At 43.3% G+C, this 19850-nt stretch overlaps 1 protein-coding gene across 1 annotated transcript in view; it reads left to right on the forward strand.

Moving 5' to 3' along the window:
* CAPN14 (calpain 14) overlaps positions 1-19850 on the forward strand; it is a 46852-nt gene that overhangs the window by 19281 nt on the left and 7721 nt on the right. The window contains exons 12-18 of the mRNA XM_077310388.1: positions 4222-4427; positions 4735-4771; positions 5967-6029; positions 9079-9133; positions 16450-16514; positions 17797-17865; positions 18046-18124. Coding sequence (XP_077166503.1) covers positions 4222-4427; positions 4735-4771; positions 5967-6029; positions 9079-9133; positions 16450-16514; positions 17797-17865; positions 18046-18124 — 574 coding nt within the window. The remainder of the gene's footprint in view (positions 1-4221; positions 4428-4734; positions 4772-5966; positions 6030-9078; positions 9134-16449; positions 16515-17796; positions 17866-18045; positions 18125-19850) is intronic.

Genomic DNA, 19850 nt, shown 5'->3' on the forward strand with positions numbered 1-19850 from the left:
TCCATCTCCCACACCTGAGGCTTGGAGCCTGCAGATCTCTGCCGCATGAGAGCTGCCTCTGCCTGTTCCCTCACAGCTGCCTGCAGCCTTTCCAGGTCCTGAGGGGGGGGGGATTTCCGCAAAGCCCGTTTACCCTACAACCGTAACCCAGCACACAAAATGAAATCTGAAGGCACCTGCCAGTTGAGAAATTAAGCTTGGTACCTAGAAAGTGAAGCCCTCTGCCCTCTATGAAGGTCCCACGGATCATCAGCAGGTTGGGGCTACCTAGGTATAAGGCTGAAGCCAGCCATGTTTATCTTCAGAGCTTGGAGTCAACTGGGAAATATCACTTTCATGTTCAGGCTTGTGGAAAACTGGAGCTGGAGACAGCTATGAGGTAAATTTCAGGCTTGTATTGAACGCTGAGATTAATATAGTGAAGTACAAAACCAAGACCAGTTTTAGAATTGGAAATACAATGAATCACAGCATCGACTGAGGCATAAAAGCCTGGGATTTAATATATGATGCATTTGAAGGGGAAACTCCACCTTCTTAGTAGATGACAAATGGCTGCATTAGAAGAAGAGACCTACAAGCAAAGAGAAAGTAGAAGTATTTCCGCAGCTGCTCTTGTGGGTAACAGTCCACAGAAGAGCAAAATGTCAGAGTTATTTTGAGAAATAGCCAGTTCAGGGAGGTTCTTGTATTCTCAGCCAATGTGAATTTTTACTTCTTTCAATACTGAGTATTCTCTTATTAAAACAATAGCAGTGGAGAATGATTCTTAAAGTGTAGTTTGTCAAACAGAAGTTGCAGTTTAAAGCATACAGTTTACACTTGGAAGTAAGTCTCATTGAAACAAATGGGACATTTCCCAAGCCAGCAGGCTTTAGGATATGTTCTTTGTATGAAGGAGAAGGAGAAGGAGAAGGAGAAGGAGAAGGAGAAGGAGAAGGAGAAGGAGAAGGAGAAGGAGAAGGAGAAGGAGAAGGAGAAGGAGAAAGAGAAGAGTTGGTACCCGAAGGAGGCTCAAAGCGGCTTACGGCTGCCTTCCCATTCCTCTCCCCACAACAGACACCCTGTGGGGTGGGTGAGGTTGAGAGAGCCCTGATATCACTGCTTGGTCAGAACAGTTTTATCAGTGCTGTGGCGAGCCCAAGGTCACCCAGCTGGCTGCATGTGGGGGAGCGCAGAATCGAACCCAGCATGCCAGATTAGAAGTCCGCACTGGTGTAGTCTTGAATGTTGAGAGCACATGAAATATGTATATGTTAAGTAGGGAAGTATTTGGACCATTCTGACTATGACATTAGGCTTCAGCACAATTGTTTCTAATCAGCCATGGATGAAGGCAAGGATTCTTTGTCATTTGTAGGAAATACATTAGAGTTGTCAGGTTGCCCCTGGCCACAGGTGGGGGATGGTGGGTAGGGTTGCTAGATCCAAGGGGGAAATACCTGAAGATTTGAGGATGGAGCCTGGGAAGAACAGGGACCTCACTAGGGTACAGTACCATAGACTCCACCCTCCAAAGAATCCATTTTCCCTAGGGGAACTGATCTCTGTAGTCTGGAGATGAGGTGTAATTCTGGGAGATTCCCCAGGTCCTACCTGGAGGCTAGTATCACTAAAAGGTCCCCCGCAAAGAAGAGCTGCAGGAACATAAAGACTTAGGAAAACAAAATATTCACAAATTAGCTTCCAAGCCTGCTGCAGTCAAAATACAGTGGGCACTAGCATAAAAAAGGGTGGGGTGGGGAGGCAGGCCACTGGAGCGGGCGCATGCAGGCTGGGGGTAGGCGGAGGCATACCTGCAAGGTGGCGGCGGGCCTGCCGCGGTGGTGGTGGTGTTGTTGGTGGCTCCCGGTAGGGCTTGGCACAGGCGGAGGCAGACGATTGGAGGTGGCGGGGGATTTTGGTGCATGGGCCATTATGCAGTGGCAAGGCTGGTACACGGGCGGGGGCAGCTTCTGGTATTGGTGTGTGGAATGGGGCTGGTGTGGGTCCAGCTGGGCATCCTCTGTCTTCTCACTTGCATCGGGTGTCACGTCCGGCGGTGGCAGCTGCTTGCGGCAGCGGGGGGACCGTTGGCTCTGGTAGTTCTTCCTTAGCATGCTCCATGTGCATCGGTGCCGCACAGCCACGGGCATTACATGGTCACTGCCACTGGCAGCGCATCCTGGTTGCAGTAGCGGCGGTGGGGAGCCCGTCATCACTGATTGCTCTTCCTTGGCGGGCTCCCTGTGTGTCGGGGCCACTATTGCATGGTCACTGCCACTGGCATCGAGTCTTGGTTAGTGGGCCCCAAGGGGGGTGGTAGATGGTGGCAAGGGCAGCTCTTAAGCAGCGGATCCTGAGGTGGCCCATGGTTGTTGCTGTGTGCGGCAGCTATGCTGCGCTGCAGCAAGTCGGCGTGCAGAGCGGCTGAGGGGCAGTGAGGCACTGGCAAGCAGGTGGCCACGGGGGGCATGAGGTGTTGGGGCCGGGCCAATCAGGGCATGGCCAGCTTTGCTGCCCGCGCCCTGATTGGCCCTATTCCAACTTGGACACCTCGGACATGCTCCACCCCCAGGGCAGTTTCACAAATATTAAAAGGAACCATGGATAAGCTAGGCAGACTCAGAAAGACTGTCTTTGACACCTATGTATGGAGTAATTTCAGGTCTTGGAGCTAGCTTGGTCTAGTGATTAAGAGTAGTGGCTTCTAATCTGGTGAGCTAGGTTTGATTCCCTGCTCCTCCATGCATCCAGCTGGGTGACCTCAGGCCCATCACAGTCCTGAAAATGCAGTTTTCACAGAGCAATCCTGTCAGGGTTCTCTCAGCCCCACCTACCTTACAGGGTGCCTGTTGTGGGGAGAGGAAGGGAAGGCTGCTTTGAGACTCCTTTGGATAGTGAAAAGCAGGGTATAAAAACCAACTCTTCTTCATGTTTTCCAAAAGATTCCTCAACTATCATACAGTGGGTTGATTTTTTATTTTTTGGAAAATGAATTTCACACCTGCTATTGCCTTCCTAATGCACATTTCGATGATGGGGAAAGAAATTTGACCATAGAACAGTCATGATTGAACAATAATCACATGTAAATTTATGCTTACAGCAATTCTTTGGTGATTTGATTTGCAATAACAGGACAGCAAACGAGATGTCCACATTATGTCATATATATTGTCTTCTTCTATTGTGTGGTACTACAGTCCTAAGCAGAGTCACCCTCTTCGAAGTACATTAAACTGAGTTGGCATAGAGCTGACTTTCTCAACCAGAGTTTCATGAAACCCTGGGTTTTCTTGATGGCCTGGGAAGGGTTTCCCAAACAGGTGGAAATTAATTAATTTTTATATATTGTTAAACATTTAGCAGGTGATATGACCATATATGGTCACTTTATCTCCCCAATGGCCAATGATGGGCCTTTGAAGGGGTGGGAAGGGATGGGGTTCCAGGAAGGCTTGTACACAGCTATGCTTTCCAACTATATTCTGTATGACCATGCCATTTCTGGGGTTTATCGAAGTCTGAAGAATGTTTCAGGTGTTCTCAACAGTAAAAACGTTGAAAAAGGCTGGCATAGACCGATTATGTACGGCAGCGGCTTGCACACTTATTGAGTGGAGAATCCTGTTTGCATTTTGTATGTGTGTATGACCCCTTCTTTACCCAGAATAGATATGTAATTAATTTCCTTAAAAAAAACCCATAAATCAAATCACAACACATATAGGTATAATTTCTTTGTTTAAAACATTTTGTCTTTCCTTTGTTTATAAAAAGGAATATACCAAGGTAGCTTACATTAAATTAAGTGAATAACCCATATAACCCATCATAACATGAGACCCTACGTTTACAACAAAGAAAACCAAACAACAGATACCAGAATTTAAAAAATCTAAACTGCAAAACAGTGGTCATAAAACATACCAGCAAGCAGAATACTTTCTAAAAAAAGAAACGATTCCCCATTGAACATTTTACCAGGTAAGTAGAAGTGGGGAGAAGTCTTGCTTGGGCTGATTGACTTAGAACCACTTGGGGCAGTTACAACTTTGTCAGTGCATGGGGTAAGGTGTTTGGTGCTTGAGGAAGCGATACCTTTCTCCAAATCCTTTGTCTTTTAAAAAGCGATAAAGCACAATGGAATGTTCTTCTTCTCGTGACTGTTTTTGGATCCAGTTGAAACTTGCTTGTTTTTCTGTTGTTTTTACCTGGTCATTTGTTTTCTGTTGCTAGTATCATGGGAGCAACAAAAGGCTACCTCCTGAATTCTTTGTCCAGAACTCACCTTTGAATAGCTCCCCGGTCTTTGTGAATGACCGTGAAGTGACACGGGATTTCCGGCTGCCCCCTGGAGTCTACACCATTGTACCCGCCACCTCGGAACCTCATCAAGAGTCAGAGTTCCTCTTGCGTGTCTTCTCCAGGAAACATAGCCTCCAGTAAGTGCTGCTCTTTGTTTTGCTGCAGCCATCTTGAGATGTCAAGCAATCAAAGGTTATGTTGTTATTGTGGGTTCAGTAGGAAGACGCATTCTCTGTGAGCAGATGGTCCCTGGCTCAGCTATCTTTGAATGTTCTCAGGCTGCTTGGTTCCGGGTGGATGACTAGCTCCAGAGCAAAAACCAAGCGGCAGCATAGCATAGTGTCCTCCATGCGGTAACGGTCCCAGTCTTTCAGCTTAGGTTGTTGCACAAGTAGGCTTCAAGATCCTCTGACTGTCTTTCCCATTTTTTCTTTTTGCATGTAGGGAAATGGGTGGAAATTCAAGTCTTGTCCTGTCAAAGGTGAGTTCAAATGAGAAAAGTAAGCCATCGGATGTTCTTTTCACTCTATGTCTCCAACTTTCTCTCTACTTCCTGCCCTGCCAGTAGTCTTGTTCTCTCTCTGTAACATGGCACTATAATGCTTGGTATAATTTCCTGAATAAGATGCCAACTTTCTTAAGGCATCCTGCCAATGAAACCTCTCTGAGAAAAAAAAAATCTCAAATACTTTACAAATAAAAGGTTTGGCACCAGTCTCTGTGCAACCCAGTTAAGGGGGGAATGAACACATTAGCACCATCACTGCAAGATTAATGGGTGCACGTGGCCCTTCCTTCATTTGGATAGGTATCTCACTTACCATGTGGATGTGCCTTGACAGGTGTCTCCTACTCTGTGTGTAGAGTTGCAAGGGACATGCCATGTGCCCAGTTAGAATATTTATTTTATTAGGACTCCAAGTGGCTGTAATGAGTTTCATTGGAAGCTATTCTCTTAGCAAAACATGGTGCTGCCAGTGTGACCTGAGGACACAATGCAGTTTATTTGAGATGCCTCGCATGATGCCAGTTCCACTCTCAAAGCCATTCTAAGCACTTCCTGAGGCAAGCTGATGCCACCTCCACAATTTCCTCCTGGAAGCCACAACAATGAAAGCTCTCTGCTCCCTTTCTTTCCCCTGGTCTCTTTGAAAATAGTGGGCCAAGCTTTGCATGTGGTGGGGGCTTGCCAAGCTCTTCCTCTTTCAAGAGTTTGGTCACCATTTTTGGTTTCCTGTTGCCAAAGTGACAAAATAGTGGCTCAAGTCTTGCAAGAGAAAGGAATGTCATCAGAGTTTGGGAAACCTGTAGGGCAAACATGGCCTATAGGAAAGACCCACTGAAAGTCATGCACAATGGTTTCTCCATATTATAAAGCTGAAGAGAAGTGTTCCTTGACTGCAGAGATCACAAGGAGGGTTTGTTGCACTGGTTCTGCCAGGCAGAGGCATTGGGGCAAGATGGCTGGTGAAAGAAGTGGTTGTGGGGAGAGGGATGGGATGGGAGACTGGTGACAGGCAGGTGGGACAGTGACTATCATCACTTCAGCTCTACTACATGAGACACCTGCCAGAGGAGGCCTCTTGGCAGTACTGCTCCTGTTTTTAAACATTATTGACATGACAAAAGCCCTGCTTCTGTTTCTGACGTTCTTTCATTTTTGTTATTCTCTTCAGGAAATAGTTGACAGATATGATGGGAAAAATTGTGAGGATTTCTTCATGAAGTACTTTGAACAAGTAAGTATGTAGAATAGAATCATCTAGTCCAACCACCTGCGCTATGCAGGACGCTCACGACCCTATAGTTCATCCACTGTAACCTGCCACCCCCTTGAATCTTCACAGAATCAGCCTCTGTGTTAGAATCCAGCCACTGTTTAAAAATATCCAAAGATGGAGAACCCACCACCTCCAGAGGAAGCCTGTTCCACTGAGAACCCGCTCTGTCAGGGACTTTTTCCAGATGTTTAGATGGAATTTCTTTTTAATCGGTTTCAGCGCATTGGATCTGGTCCGTCCGTCCAGGACAAGAGAGAACAACTCTACTCCATTCTCTATATGGCAGCTTTTTAAATACTAGAAGATGGTTATCAGATCCCCTCTCAGTCATCTCTTTTCCAGGCTAAACAGACCAAGATCCCCCAACCTTTCCTTATATGTCTTGGGCTCCAAACCCCTCACCATCTTTGTTGCCCTCCTCTGGACACACTCCAGTTTGTCTACATCCCTCTTCAACTGTGGTGCCCACAACTGGACACAATACTCCAAGTGAGGCCAAACCAGAGCAGAGTAAAGCGGTACCATCACCTCCCATGATATGGACAAGATACTCCATTTGATACAGGCCAAAATCCCTTTTGCCTTTTTAGCCACTCTGCTGACTCATATTCAATGTATGGTCTACTAAGACTCCTAGATCCATTTCACACATGCTACTGCCAAGACAAGTCTCCCCCATCCTATATTGGTGTATATGTTTTTTTTTCCTACCTAAATACAGAACTTTACATTTGTCCATATTGAATTTCATTTTATTCAGTGTAGACCAATTCTTGAGCCTATCAAGATCATTCCGTATTCTGATCCTATCTTCTGTTCTGTTTGCTACCCCTGCCAGTTTAGTATCATCTGGAAATTTAATAAGTACCCCCTCTAGTCCCTCATCCAAATAATTTATAAATATGTTGAACAACACAGGCCCCAGGACAGATCCCTGGGACACTCCGCTTATCACTCTTCTCCAAGAGCATGCTGAACACTGGAGCTGAATAAGTACCCTTTGGGTATGATTTGTCAACCAGTTATCGATCCACCTGACAGAATTAGGATCCATACCACATTTTACCAGCTTTTACCAACAAGAATATCATGTGGAACCTTATCAAAAACTTTACTGAAATCCAGATAAACTATGTCCACAGCATTTTCCGATCCAGCAAGGCAGTCACTTTCTCGAAAAAAGAGATAAGGTTTGTTTGACATGACTTGTTCTTGCGAAACCCGTGCTGAGTCTTAGAAATCACAGCTCTCTGTTCCAGCTGCTCAAGGACCTACTGTTTGATGATATGTTTCAAAATTTTGCTAGCTAACGTTGTCAAGCTGATGGGTTGACAGTTCCCTGGATCCTCCTTTTTCCCTTTCTTGAAGATGGGGACAACATTTGCCCACCTCCAATCATCTGGCACCTCACCTGTTCTCCAAGAAGTGTCAAAAATAATGAACAGAGGTTCAGAGATTACATCTGCAAGTTCTTTTAGTACCCTTGGATGCAATTCATCTGGCCCAGAAGACTTTGTTTTATTTAAAGGAACTAGGTGTTTGTGGACTGCCCCCACAGTGATCCTAGGCCACCATTCTCATCCCTCCTGTCGTGTTACGTGTTTGCCACACTGAACACTATTTCCCTCATAAGAGAAGACTGAGGAGAAATAGGAGTTAAGCAGTTTAGCCGTCTCCATCATCATCTGTTATGATTTTACTTTCTTGTCCTCACAGTGGTCCTATGTTGTCCCTACTCTTTTCTTACTTGAAATGTAACTAAAGAACCCTTTTTTGTTATGTTTAGCACTTCTTGCTAGCCTGTTGAGGTTTAGCTTTTCTAACACTCTCCCTACAATTATTGGTTATTTGTTTATACTTATCCTTGGTAATAAGTCCTTCATTGCATTTCCTAAATGATTCTTTTTTATTCCTCAAATCATTTGACAACTGCTTATGGAGCCACTTTAGCTTCCTTAGTCTCCTTCCATCTTTCCTTTTCAAGGGAATTGTTTGTAATTGAGCCTTCAGTATTTCACTTTTAAGAAATTCTTTTTAAGAAACTTTTAAGAAACTTTTAAGAAACTTTTAAGAAACTTTTAAGAAACTTTTAAGAAACTTTTAAGAAACTTTTAAGAAACTTTTAAGAAACTTTTAAGAAACTTTTAAGAAACTTTTAAGAAACTTGGACTCCCTTCTCTTTAAGTCTTTTTGATCATGGGACTGTATTCAACATACCTTTGACTAGATTCCTGTGGTCAGAAAGACTCATGTGTATGTTGTCTGCGGAAGGAAATGAACTGGCATCATTGAGCTACTCTTTGTGTACAGGAAGGTTTGTAGGTAGAAAGAAAAGTCCCATATTTGGGGAGATAATGTCCCATGTCTCAATAACCATCAACTATGCTAATTAGAATCCAGTACATTGTGCATTCAACAAGATCCTTCAGTTATACCTGATCAACATATTCAGCAGAATGGGAGAATCATTTATTGGAATGCATTTGCCCATTCTTCCATTCTGAAGTGATACAACCCTAGGAACTGTATCATGTTTCTTGTGTGCTAGAAAGCAATAGAAACCTGTTCTGTGGACTTGCTGTGTTCTTGGCATTCAGGCTGTGGCCACAGGTTAGATGAAAGACTCCACTGAACATGCATGCATCAGTATTTTCCTGATTATACAACTGCAGTGCAGTGTTCTTTAAAAGCATGATGGGGCTATCCTGGATTTACAGATAGTGCTTCCCTAATATTTCAGCTTGTTGTCTAGAAGGTGAAAGCAGGAAGGAGTATAATAAAGAGACATAGTAGGGTTCACATGCCGGAAGTGATTCAGAAGCTACGCTTATATATGAGCATTTTCCCCTGATGACATGCCGTGCTGAGTTGTGCATGAGGAAAATGCTCTCGTTGATGGATGATGGATGTTACAGAACTTGAGCATGTGATATTTTTGCTTGATTGTTGACTGTGAGCAGAAATGGTGCTTAGCATTTAAAACTTGCCTTTGTCTCTCCTCCTCTAGCATCCTGAAATAAATGCAATCCAGCTCCAGTGTCTCCTGAACATGGCCTGGACAAGTAAGTACAATCCAGACAGTTAAAAGCTACCCATTCATGCATTCACACCCTTGTTATGTGTATTGAAATGCTAGCATTTTCACACTGTTGTGATTCTGCTGGGATATTTATTTTATTCATTCAACTTATATACTATGACATCTTGGGGTGGTGCAGTAGCCGCTCTCCAAGGCTGGGATTAAGATGGGGACTGCAGTTCACTGGGAGAGACAATAACCTTTTTCGTTCCTAGCATAATGTCTCCTTGGCCCTTAATTATGATTTTTTTTTTAATGTGGGAGAATAGCCACACTGAGATAAAAGCTTGAACACTACTCTCACCCCCCCCCCCGCTCATGACAATCATTGAAGTCACATGTAAAGCCCATGGTTCTCCACTGGGTTACATAGGTATATGCTGTCAAGTTGCAACCAGTCAATGGTGATCCCATAGAAGTGAGGCAGTCTTCAAGCATGGTTCTCCACTGGGTTACATAGGTATATGCTGTCAAGTTGCAACCAGTCAATGGTGATCCCATAGAAGTGAGGCAGTCTTCAAGCAAAGGTTGGATACACATTTTTCTTGGATGCTTTAGGATGCTTTGGGCTGATCCTGCGTTGAGCAGGGGGTTGGACTAGATGGCCTGAATGGCCCCTTCCAAGTCTATGATTCTATGAGTTAGTTTTGCCATTGCCTTCCTCTGCAAAGTCTACCTTGATGGTCTCTCATCCAAGCACTTAGCTTCCAAGATCTGAGAAGACCGGGGTATGCCCTGCCTTCTTCCTTCCCATCCACAGATTTAGGAAAATGCTTTTCCATAATACTGAACAGCTACATTTGAACCAAAGAGCTACATTTCCAGAAAGTAATTGGTTACATTAAGACAATTACAAGCCATGTGTGCAAGCTTTTAAAACAAACAATTCCTGTGCTGAGTAATAGCATGGTAACTTTTTCAGTAGCCAACAAAGCAAAAGCGTGTGTGGTCTTATCTGAACTGGGTTATGGTCATGCAGTGAGCCACGCATCAATATTAGAACAAGGGGTTGGGAGGCAATGATAAGTTAAGAGAGCCAAATCCCACGAAGGAGAATTGTATTGTGAAAAAAATGCACCCTCAAAGAGAAAAAGGCCCAGGTCAATGCTGAAGGATTTGTCTTGGACAGCTACAACCTGAGTAAAGAGAGAAGAAAGGTGAAGAGGTGGCGGAGACTTAGTAGGTTGATGCCGTACAAGACAGGTCTTTGCAGGGATAGATCAGCTGTGAAGCTGGAGGTGGGAAGATGAAGAATCAGACCACAAAAATGAAAAGATGCTTGTTGCTCAGGGAAGGGCCAGCTAAGGTTACCAGAGGCCAATGAGAAGCAAAGAATGGAGCCTGAGTAGATCATCTGGCATTGCATACAGGTGAGAAAACAGTCTGCCATTAACAAATTGAAGTGGCTCCCAACAACATACTTTGGTGAGAAGGTTTAGAAACTTCCTTCTTTGAGATGCTATTGGCTGGCCAGGGCAGGAGGTTGCTGTGCCGTTTTATGAGAAGCAGCAGCTTCCATGTAGTTAAAATAGGCTAGGATGCCTCTCTTTCATCAGTCTTCCCTGCTTTGTCCCAGCAAGGCTGGTCCTGAGAAGATCTGTATCCAAAGCTCTCACTGAACTGCTCGTTATTTATGTTTACTAGAGATATGCCGAGATCTTGATAGAAAGCCTTAATGAGACTCATTACTCCTCCTGCCATCCCAAAGCACTTCATGAAGTGCCACAATGAATAACAATGCACCTTTTCAAGCCACTTTCCTTGAATTTATTATTTTGATTAAAAGAGAGAGAAAAAGAGAGATTGCCTTTGATAAGCTGCAATTTCCTAAGGTGAAAGCTAGTGGGTGCCACAAAAATTTGAGTAGCACATATTGTACATAAAGTTTTGTGAAGTCTTTTAACCCATATCTAAGCCATTCAGTTTTGCCTATGGCTTTTAATTCTTGTAAACTTTTTATTAAGCATCACGTATCGGAGAACCTTAAAACCCTGGACAAATGCAATGCAGTTTATAGGAGCACAATACTGTCATGGGATGATTGCAGTGCTGATCCTTAAAAACGTGTCAAGGTGGTCCTGTGTGCCTCTCGTTTTGAACCTGGGATACAAACTAAATACCAAAAGTCCAGAGGGACAAGTTATATAGAGAGCCAGCTTGGTGTAGTGGTTAGGAGTGCACATTTATAATCTGGTGAGCCAGGTTTGATTCCTTGCTCCTCCCCCACATGCAGCTAGCTGGGTAACTTTGGGCTCCCCACAGCACTGATAAAGCTGCTCTGACTGAGCAGTGATATCAGGGCTCTCCCAGCCTCACCCACCTCACAGGGTTTCTGTTGTGGGGAGAGGAAAGGGAAGGCAAATGTAAGGCGCTTTGAGACTCCTACGGGTAGAGAAAAGCAGCATATAAGAAAGAACTCTTCTTCCTCCTCTTCCTCCTTCTCCTCTTCCTCCTTTCTTCTTCATACAGTAGAGCAGTGGTCTCCAACCACCGGGCCGCGGCTCCCTCTCCCCACCCCCCCCCCGCAGTGAGAAATTTCCCAGGCTGCAAGCAAATCGGCCGCCAAAGCAGCCAATTAGCTTGAGGCCCGGCAAGCTTCTTTTTGCGGGGGGGGGGAGAGGGAAGCGCAGCTGCCGACACAAACGCGCATGTGTGGCATGTCCGCGCATGTGTGTTTGCACCATGTGTTGACGCAAATGCACGTGCGTGGCAGTTTCATGCATGCGCATATGCATGGAAGTGCCGCGCATGCACGTTTGCGGCCTTGCATGCATGGACCTGCTGCACATGTGTGAAATTGCCACACATGCGTGAACTTGCCGCACATGCGCATTTGTGCATGTGCGACCGCCGAATCACCCTCCCCCCGCACCGGTCCACAGCCTAAAAAAGGTTGCGGACCACTGCCGCAGAGAATATCAAACCTTCCAAGTGAATTATCCTTTGTCCCTGTTTACCCTTATGGATCTTTATCTGTCTTCCCCAGCACTGTGTTCTGAGGGTTACTGCCTCTGAACATGGAGGTCATCTTTTGTTATCCATCGTGGCTGATAGCCACTGATGGACCTACCTTGCATGAATTAGTCTAATTCCCTTTCAAAGCCTCCTATGATTACATTGATGCTAAAGTCATCAATCCATCATACTTTCCCCCCTGTTGCCCTTATTGAAAAATATCACCCTGATGAAATATGTTCTTGCTAATCAGTGTAATTCCATGAAAATGCTTTGCTGCATTGCCTTCCTTAGATGGTTTCCCAAGAGTTTTATAACGGGTGACTTGTGAAGCTGTTCTTGTTTATACCACTTTTTCATTCTTCACTCTGTCCCCTCATAGGAAACCATCTGGCCTACTCCACTTTTACCATGTTGACTAAAACATCCATTTTTTACCTGGGAAGTTTTCTAAATCTCTAATGAATTCCTGAGATTTTTGCTGTGCGCACTTGATGTTGCATATTTAATTCAATTCTTACATTTTGAGATGTATCCTTGAAACAGGCAGGCTGTCTGCCCGTTGAATTAAAAGTACCCAAGTGAGAAAGCCTCTTTTTACCCTGAGTGTTCTTCTATCAGCAATGCACCTCTTACCAACAAAACAGCAGTCAACGTGAATAAGCAATAAAGCTGAATAGACAAGGCCAGATTCATAAACGGAAAAAATCTGAAACTGCTGGGGGCATTAATGAGATAAAAGCTTCTATGGCAGACATTCAAAATAGCACAAAAAACCTTTCTTCTCTATAAGGGTTGCCAGCCTTCTTAGATAGCCCAAGAGTGAGCATAGATGGCAATGTTACCCGTGCCAGAGAGCCTTTCCGAAGTAACCCATCAGGCATTGTGAAATCTATAAGGAAACTAACCAGGCTGTGTGGCTCATCTTTTATTCTTCATAGGCAATCAATTTTAAGGCTTTCATTTTCAAACTTTACAGTGCATGATTCATATTTAATAAACAGGACTATAATGAGATTAAAACATCGTCAGTTTCTGTAGAGTAGGGATGGGTGAGTTATGAGCCTGGCGCCTGTTCCATGGAAGTCTGCAGGCAATCTATAATCATGATTTGCAACAAGATTAGACGTTCTTTCTGTTCCATTTCTTGTCAATCACCAATCGCTGGGAATGTTCAGCTCGGTGCTTTTAACTCGTCTATCAGTTCTGTCTCTGAGAGATGCAGAAGAGATGGGAGGAGTACTCAGAGCTGTCAGATTTATCCCTGGCCTTGTTGCAGCTGGTAACGCTACAGAAGGAACAAATCACATAGAGTAGGAAGGCAAATGACTCCTCCCAAGGTCGTTTGGGTTTCCATTTAAAGCATAGTAATTTAGAAGTGTGTTCTGTTGTAACCGAGGGAACTTCTGCTGTGCCTGAACAAAAGACTTTGGTTTATTCCCATTCTAACAGTATCCATCTGAAGAGTCACCTCTATATGGATATCTGCGGAGGAGGGGGGACATTGTCCCCATGAATCCTAAATTTATTGCTATAAAGAGTTCAAGCAGTATCTGCAGATGTAATTAATAGACATCCCCCCATATCACTATTTCTCAACACAACCTTTTAGGGGGCAGGAATCCACCCCCAGGTGGTTTCAGTCAGCATCAGTGAGAATCATAGTGGCACAATATGATACAGAAGCTGCAGAGATCTGGCTTCCAGCCCCCACATAGCATGCTGGGATGGCCTGGGGCCAGCCACTCAATCCACCCTACTTCTTTGGGTTGTTGTGATGGGGCTAGGTCCAATGCATGCCCCTGAAGTGCTGGCACCACTGCTGGGGCTCAGCTTGCTCCGTGTATGGCTGGTCATATACAATCCTCATAGCTTCCACCAACTTGGTTTGCTAGTATGAAGCATGAAGATGTTGCATTTTGTGGTACTCCCTCCGCCCCCCCCCCAAAAATGTTTGCCTGTCTGTAATGGGGAGATAAGATCTGTACATTTTCATCTAGGAAGCCATTATTAGGATTGATGACAAAGTTGATCATGTAACTAGTACATGATTTGAGTCAGGCCTTGAGAGCTTAATACAGAACCCGTTCGCCATAATAATAAAGTAATAATAAAGCAAAGTAACAATAAAGTCCTATATGCAGCTCACTTTTGCCTCACCAGTCAATGAATGTAGTCACTTGTGGTCCTACCTGTATGTAGGATTAGAGGATGGAGTTGGGGTGGCCAAACTATGGCTCTCGAGATGTTCATGGATTACAATTCCCATGAGCCCCTGCCAGCATGGTGCTGTCAGGGGCTCATGGGAATTGTAGTCCATGAACATCTGGAGAAACTACAGTTCGGTCACCTTCCAGGTGAGACCATGTATCTCTAACATCTTGTTTTGAAATAAACCACTGCATGTATTTGTTAGAAGAAAGTTATTTAGGAATGTGTACCCAGAAACAATTCTGAACTGTTTCAATTCAAGCTTAATTGATTTAGGTATACCCAAATCAACCGAATCCTATTATCAGTATAGGGATTTGGATTCAAGTGATTTGAGTACAGCTGCATTGATTCAGCCAGAGCCTGACAAACAGCTGTTCCACAGAGAAAAGCCTCTCTCTGCAGATCAGATGTTTGGGGAATTTAAATGCCTCCATACCCAATACAGAACATGACAAAAATCCTAGGATTACCTCCTTTGGTGGATACTTTTTCTTTTCAGCAGACTGCTCTGAAGTTGCTGAGAGTAGGCTCTTCTGCAGCCTTACAGGGGTCTTCTAGGCAGAAACCCCACCAAGTATCTGATCCTGAGGAGAAAGATCCCAACAAACAACAGATCCTGAGGATCAGCTGTTTGGAAGGTCTTTCTTCCCAGCAGACCCTTCTGAGGCTGCAGAGAGCCCACTCCTCAGGATCAGCTGTTTGGCAGGGTCTTTCTCAATCAGCCAAATCACGAATCAACCGAATCAAACCTGAATCAATTCAGACTTCTCTGGTTCAGCTCACTTAAAATAATGGGAAGTGCAATTCAGTTTGGGTAAGCCTGAAAGTACTGAATTAGCATTGATTTGAGCGTTTTTGGGATTACCCAAGCTGAATCCCGCATCCTTATCCTTATTATTTAATAATTAAGGATCGAACTCCCCCATGGCAATAAGCAAACTCGACATAAGATGCAGGAGAGAATAATCTAAAAGGTTCAGAGGTTGTATAAAATTAGGGAGAATGCTAGTCCTGAGTTCGAGGCAAACAAAAATAGATCACTTGATGGTTATTTTCTCACAGGGTTATGGCCTTGAGTAGATATTTAGACATGGTTCTTATGTTATTCCCGCAGTATGGAAACTAATGCAAGGTTGTCATAGGAAGCCTTGGGTCATGTAAGAAGATCTGCTTGGACAGCCAGTGTTGCATGACACCATAGGGAATACTGGAAGGAGCTGTACTGCATTGAGACTTAGGGGAATGTTAAAATCGGCTGAGAAAGACATCTAGAAATACAAAGCCCATATGTGGTCAGAATTATTCAGAGGTTTGCTTCTGTGGCAGAATCTCAGCTATGACATAGCTCACTTACTAGTCATATTTGTGCTGAAAATATTCGCTTGCCTAATAGCCCAAGGAGGAGCCCAGAATTTAGGAACTCTCAGTTTGTCTCATTCACTGGTAGACCCAGAGCTTGTTGTTCTAGGAGATGGGTTTTAATATATAATGCTGATTAGCTTGCTAGTATAAACCAAAATGTTTACATAACAACAGACCTGCACATTTTGTGCATCACCAAACTGAACACAGACCCTGTATCAAATATGAAGGCTTCCCATGTGTTATTGTTACCTGCCTGGGACTTCAAAATAGGAGTTGTACTCAAGTACCTGGCAGCACACAAAACATGGCTGTCAAGCTTGACTTGGTGCATCTTAAGTTGCTATTTTGCTCCATCTCTTTAACCCAAAACCTTTCATCCTAAGTGGTAATTTTCATTTGGCCTTGCATTTAAAACCTTTTAGTTGCATTCCTCTTGTACATCTTTACTAGGACTTATTTCTATGTAAATATGCATAGGAAACCAGACTGTCTTCTGAACTGACTTCAATATTGTTAAAATGTGGCAATCACAAGTGAAGGTACTTTCTATTTTTGATGTCCCGACTAATGCCAAGTATCATCATGGTATCATCATTCAGGTCATGGGCAACGTTCTAAATCGAATAACAATAACAATAACAATAACAATAACAATAACAATAACAATAACAATAACAATAACAATAACAATAACAATAACAATAACAATAACAATAATTTGGTCTTGGTGTCTAATCATTGCTTCGTTTTGCTTTCCTTCTCCAGATCTTCAAAACAATAGGCTGAGGTTCAGTCTTGATGCCTGCCGGAGTATCCTGGCTGCCCTAGATGTATCCTGCATTTAGCTATATTAGTCTGATACACAGAAACATGTCCTGAATAGCTACACAGTTGTTTACTGGGTGGGCAGGGACTAATGTGTCAGTGTTTGTCTCTTGTGGCCACTGTGGGGTTGTATGTGAATTTTCTCCAAACCAGGTTGGATTCATGGAGATTTTTGGTGGGGAAATCACTTGGGCATGAAATTGGAGTCACTGTGGGTGGGCAGGAAGTTGTCAGTTTCTTCATTATGCAGGGGGTTGGACTAGATGACCCTGGATATCCCTTCCAACTCTATGATTCTATTTATTTTGCTATTGAGAAAAAGGGACCCTTGAGAACAATATGAAGTATGAAACTGGGAGGTCTGTGGTGGAATGTGAGAGTTATTGGAAATTTCCTCCCATCTTGTACAAGTGGTTGTGGGCCCTTGGACCTGGATTCCAGTTGCATAATCCAGTGTGTTGGATCCAGAGAATTGGTGGCATCACTGATGAGTAGAGGAACCTGACTGGAGGAAGGCCAAGGTGCTTTCCTAGGATTCTCCCCTATCCCAATTACGTATCTGAAGCTAATCAGGCAATTTGGCCCAGAATGCATTTATTTAAAACATGTATAGTCTTAGATTCACCTTTCACCCAGAAAACTGAGGTACAAGATGGGTAACAAGAATGAAACCAATACCTATAGCAACATCAAAGAATACACATGGAAATAGCCAGCAATAACAAATTTAAATAGAATGCAAAGTAAGGGAAGACCAAGAGAAGGGGGTTGTGGCACTAGACATCATAGGCGCAAAGTCATCTTTGTACATAGTTAATCTGAGGTGAATGGGGGATGGTCAAGATTGCTTTGATTCCCCTGAAAACCTGTCCTTAGATGAGTTATTAATGGGCAGATTTGAAATTAATAAGAAAATGCTCATTGAATTTTAGAAAACAGAAGAACAGCCCTTGGAGGCAAGATTCAAAGATCTCTGGAATTAATGCATGCCTCCACTCATTCTGCACACTTTGAATAATGCACTTTCAATGTACTTTTGCAACTGGATTTTCCTGTGCGAAACAGGAAAATTTACTTTTCAAGTACATTATCCAACATGTGCAGAATGGTTGCACAGGATCACATTTATAATGGAGGTTAAAAAAGATCCCACTTATCTTGAATTTTAGTACAGTGTAACATAACTGCTTTGGGAGCAGGCTGGTCAAATCTTGCCCAGTATTAGTATCTCTCCATCCCCCCTCCCCAATTTAGTTTTAATTGTTATATGCCTTGACAAATCTGCAGTTTAATGTTACTGGCACACTGAGTATTCAAGAATTCAGAAGTCTGTGGAAGAGACTGCTTCATTACCAGGTACAAAATATTTTACTTGTTATGAGTGCGTAACAAAGTTTATGTCCAGTCGCACCTTTAAGACCAACAAAGTTTTATTCCTGGTAAAAGAGAAGGGCAGGGAAATTGTGCATCTGTGGCTGTGTGTGAAAGGATTGCCAATGTTCCTAACAATTGACCTTTCTCTTTGAACTGTGACAGAAAGTTTTCCAGAAAAAAGACATCCACCAGACTGGAACCCTGGGCCTAGAAGAGTTACATGCAGCCATGAAAGAAAGTGGTGGGTTATGATGAATCGTTTACCGTTAGTGGCATCTATGAACATACAGTATTCAAGTGTTGCAGTGCTCATGTTTTTATTCTTGAGTTAGATATTGAGCAGGAAGTCTGCAACATTCTCATTGTTTTCCTAAGAATCCTCTGAACTATTCAATTCTTGGCCATGGCTAATGCTATCCTGGTTAGATTCCATAACTGGTAAAGTATAAAAGTATAAAACTACTAATACTGTAGATACATGCTTTGCATTCCAAGCAACTTTAGGCCAGTCCTCAGAATCTCCTGGTTTTAACGATCCAAGGCAGCAGGGCTGGGATTGGCCTGTGCCATGGAGAGTTGCTAGATTCAATGGATCAATGGCCTGACAGAAGACAATTGTTTCATCTTCCACTAAGGGCTGCAGAAATTAAAGGCTTTAAGTGCTTATCCTCAAATGGCAAAGTGGGAAAACATGGCACTATGGCACTCATTACCAGGCAGCTCTCATTATCCAAAGTGGACAAATTGCTGGGTTCAGTGTGGGCGACCACTTGCCTCCTAGATCCCTGCCTGTCCTGGCTGCTCAAATCAGGTGACAGGCAAATAGGAAGCCCTTTGATGTGAACCTATCCCTTACAATAGGAGAGTTCCCTGAAGGGCTTAAAGAGGCAGTGGTCCACCCTCTCTTGAAGCAACCATTGCTGGATAGCTGTGACTAAATAGATAGCGTGACTCCCAAGGAAGAGCTGCATCTGATAAACCAACTAAAGTCCCTTAGACTTAAAGACTCAAGCCTTTCACACATTTCCACAGTGGTGCCAGAATTACTTTTCTATGGCTTCAGCTCACATAATAATAATAATAATAATAATAATAATAATAATAATAATAATAATAATAATAATAATAATAATAATAATAATAATATGTGTGAATGGTTGGAACCATATGGGTAGAATAAACTACATTGGACTTTCCAAGCAAGCTGCTATTGTTCCTTCCAAGTTGGCAGCATTCAGATCGGAAGGACCTGTGTGATTGACCCCAGTACCAAATTACAGGCAATGAGCAGACTTCACTCCAGATATCTCTCTGATGACAGTGTGGCATCTGTGTACTTGGGCCAGCCTCACTCTTGGCTTGGCATTCAAAAGAGGAACACATGTAAAGCAGCATCCACTGATCTGATTCTATAAGGAGAAGAGAGGGAAAAAATCAACAGTTGATTTAAATGTCTGTATGGTAGATCTATACAGAATGTATCTTTGTTAAATGGAATTAGTTCAGTTTTTAATGAGGCTGAAGTTGGCACTTAATTAGTTTGAAATTAATAAAAATTACAAGAGTCAGAGCTAAAACTGGGTAATGAAAGAAATGAAATTAAAATCCATTACGATTTGCTCCCTGTACCATCTGACAACAATAAACCAATCATAATTGAAAACACGATGCAATTAACAAATACAGGCTTTCAGATATCACATTAACAAACTTTAAGTGATTTCAGGCTAGCAAATGGGTTATTAATTAGTTTCACTGGGGTTCCCCTGCTGCTCCTTCAATAACAGCTGCTTAAATCCTGAGGAATCTCAGCATTTATTTTTTTGTATGCTGTGTGTCAGTAGCTTCATAATTGGTCACATGCAAACTTCTGTGCCGCTAAAGAAGCTATGGGTAGAGTTGTCAATGGCACTTCATGAATGTGGCTAATGTCCCCAGCTCAGTCCTGGTTTCTGTGGGTCCAGGAC

This window comes from Paroedura picta, chromosome 1, assembly GCF_049243985.1.
Source record: "Paroedura picta isolate Pp20150507F chromosome 1, Ppicta_v3.0, whole genome shotgun sequence".
Taxonomy (NCBI): domain Eukaryota; kingdom Metazoa; phylum Chordata; class Lepidosauria; order Squamata; family Gekkonidae; genus Paroedura; species Paroedura picta.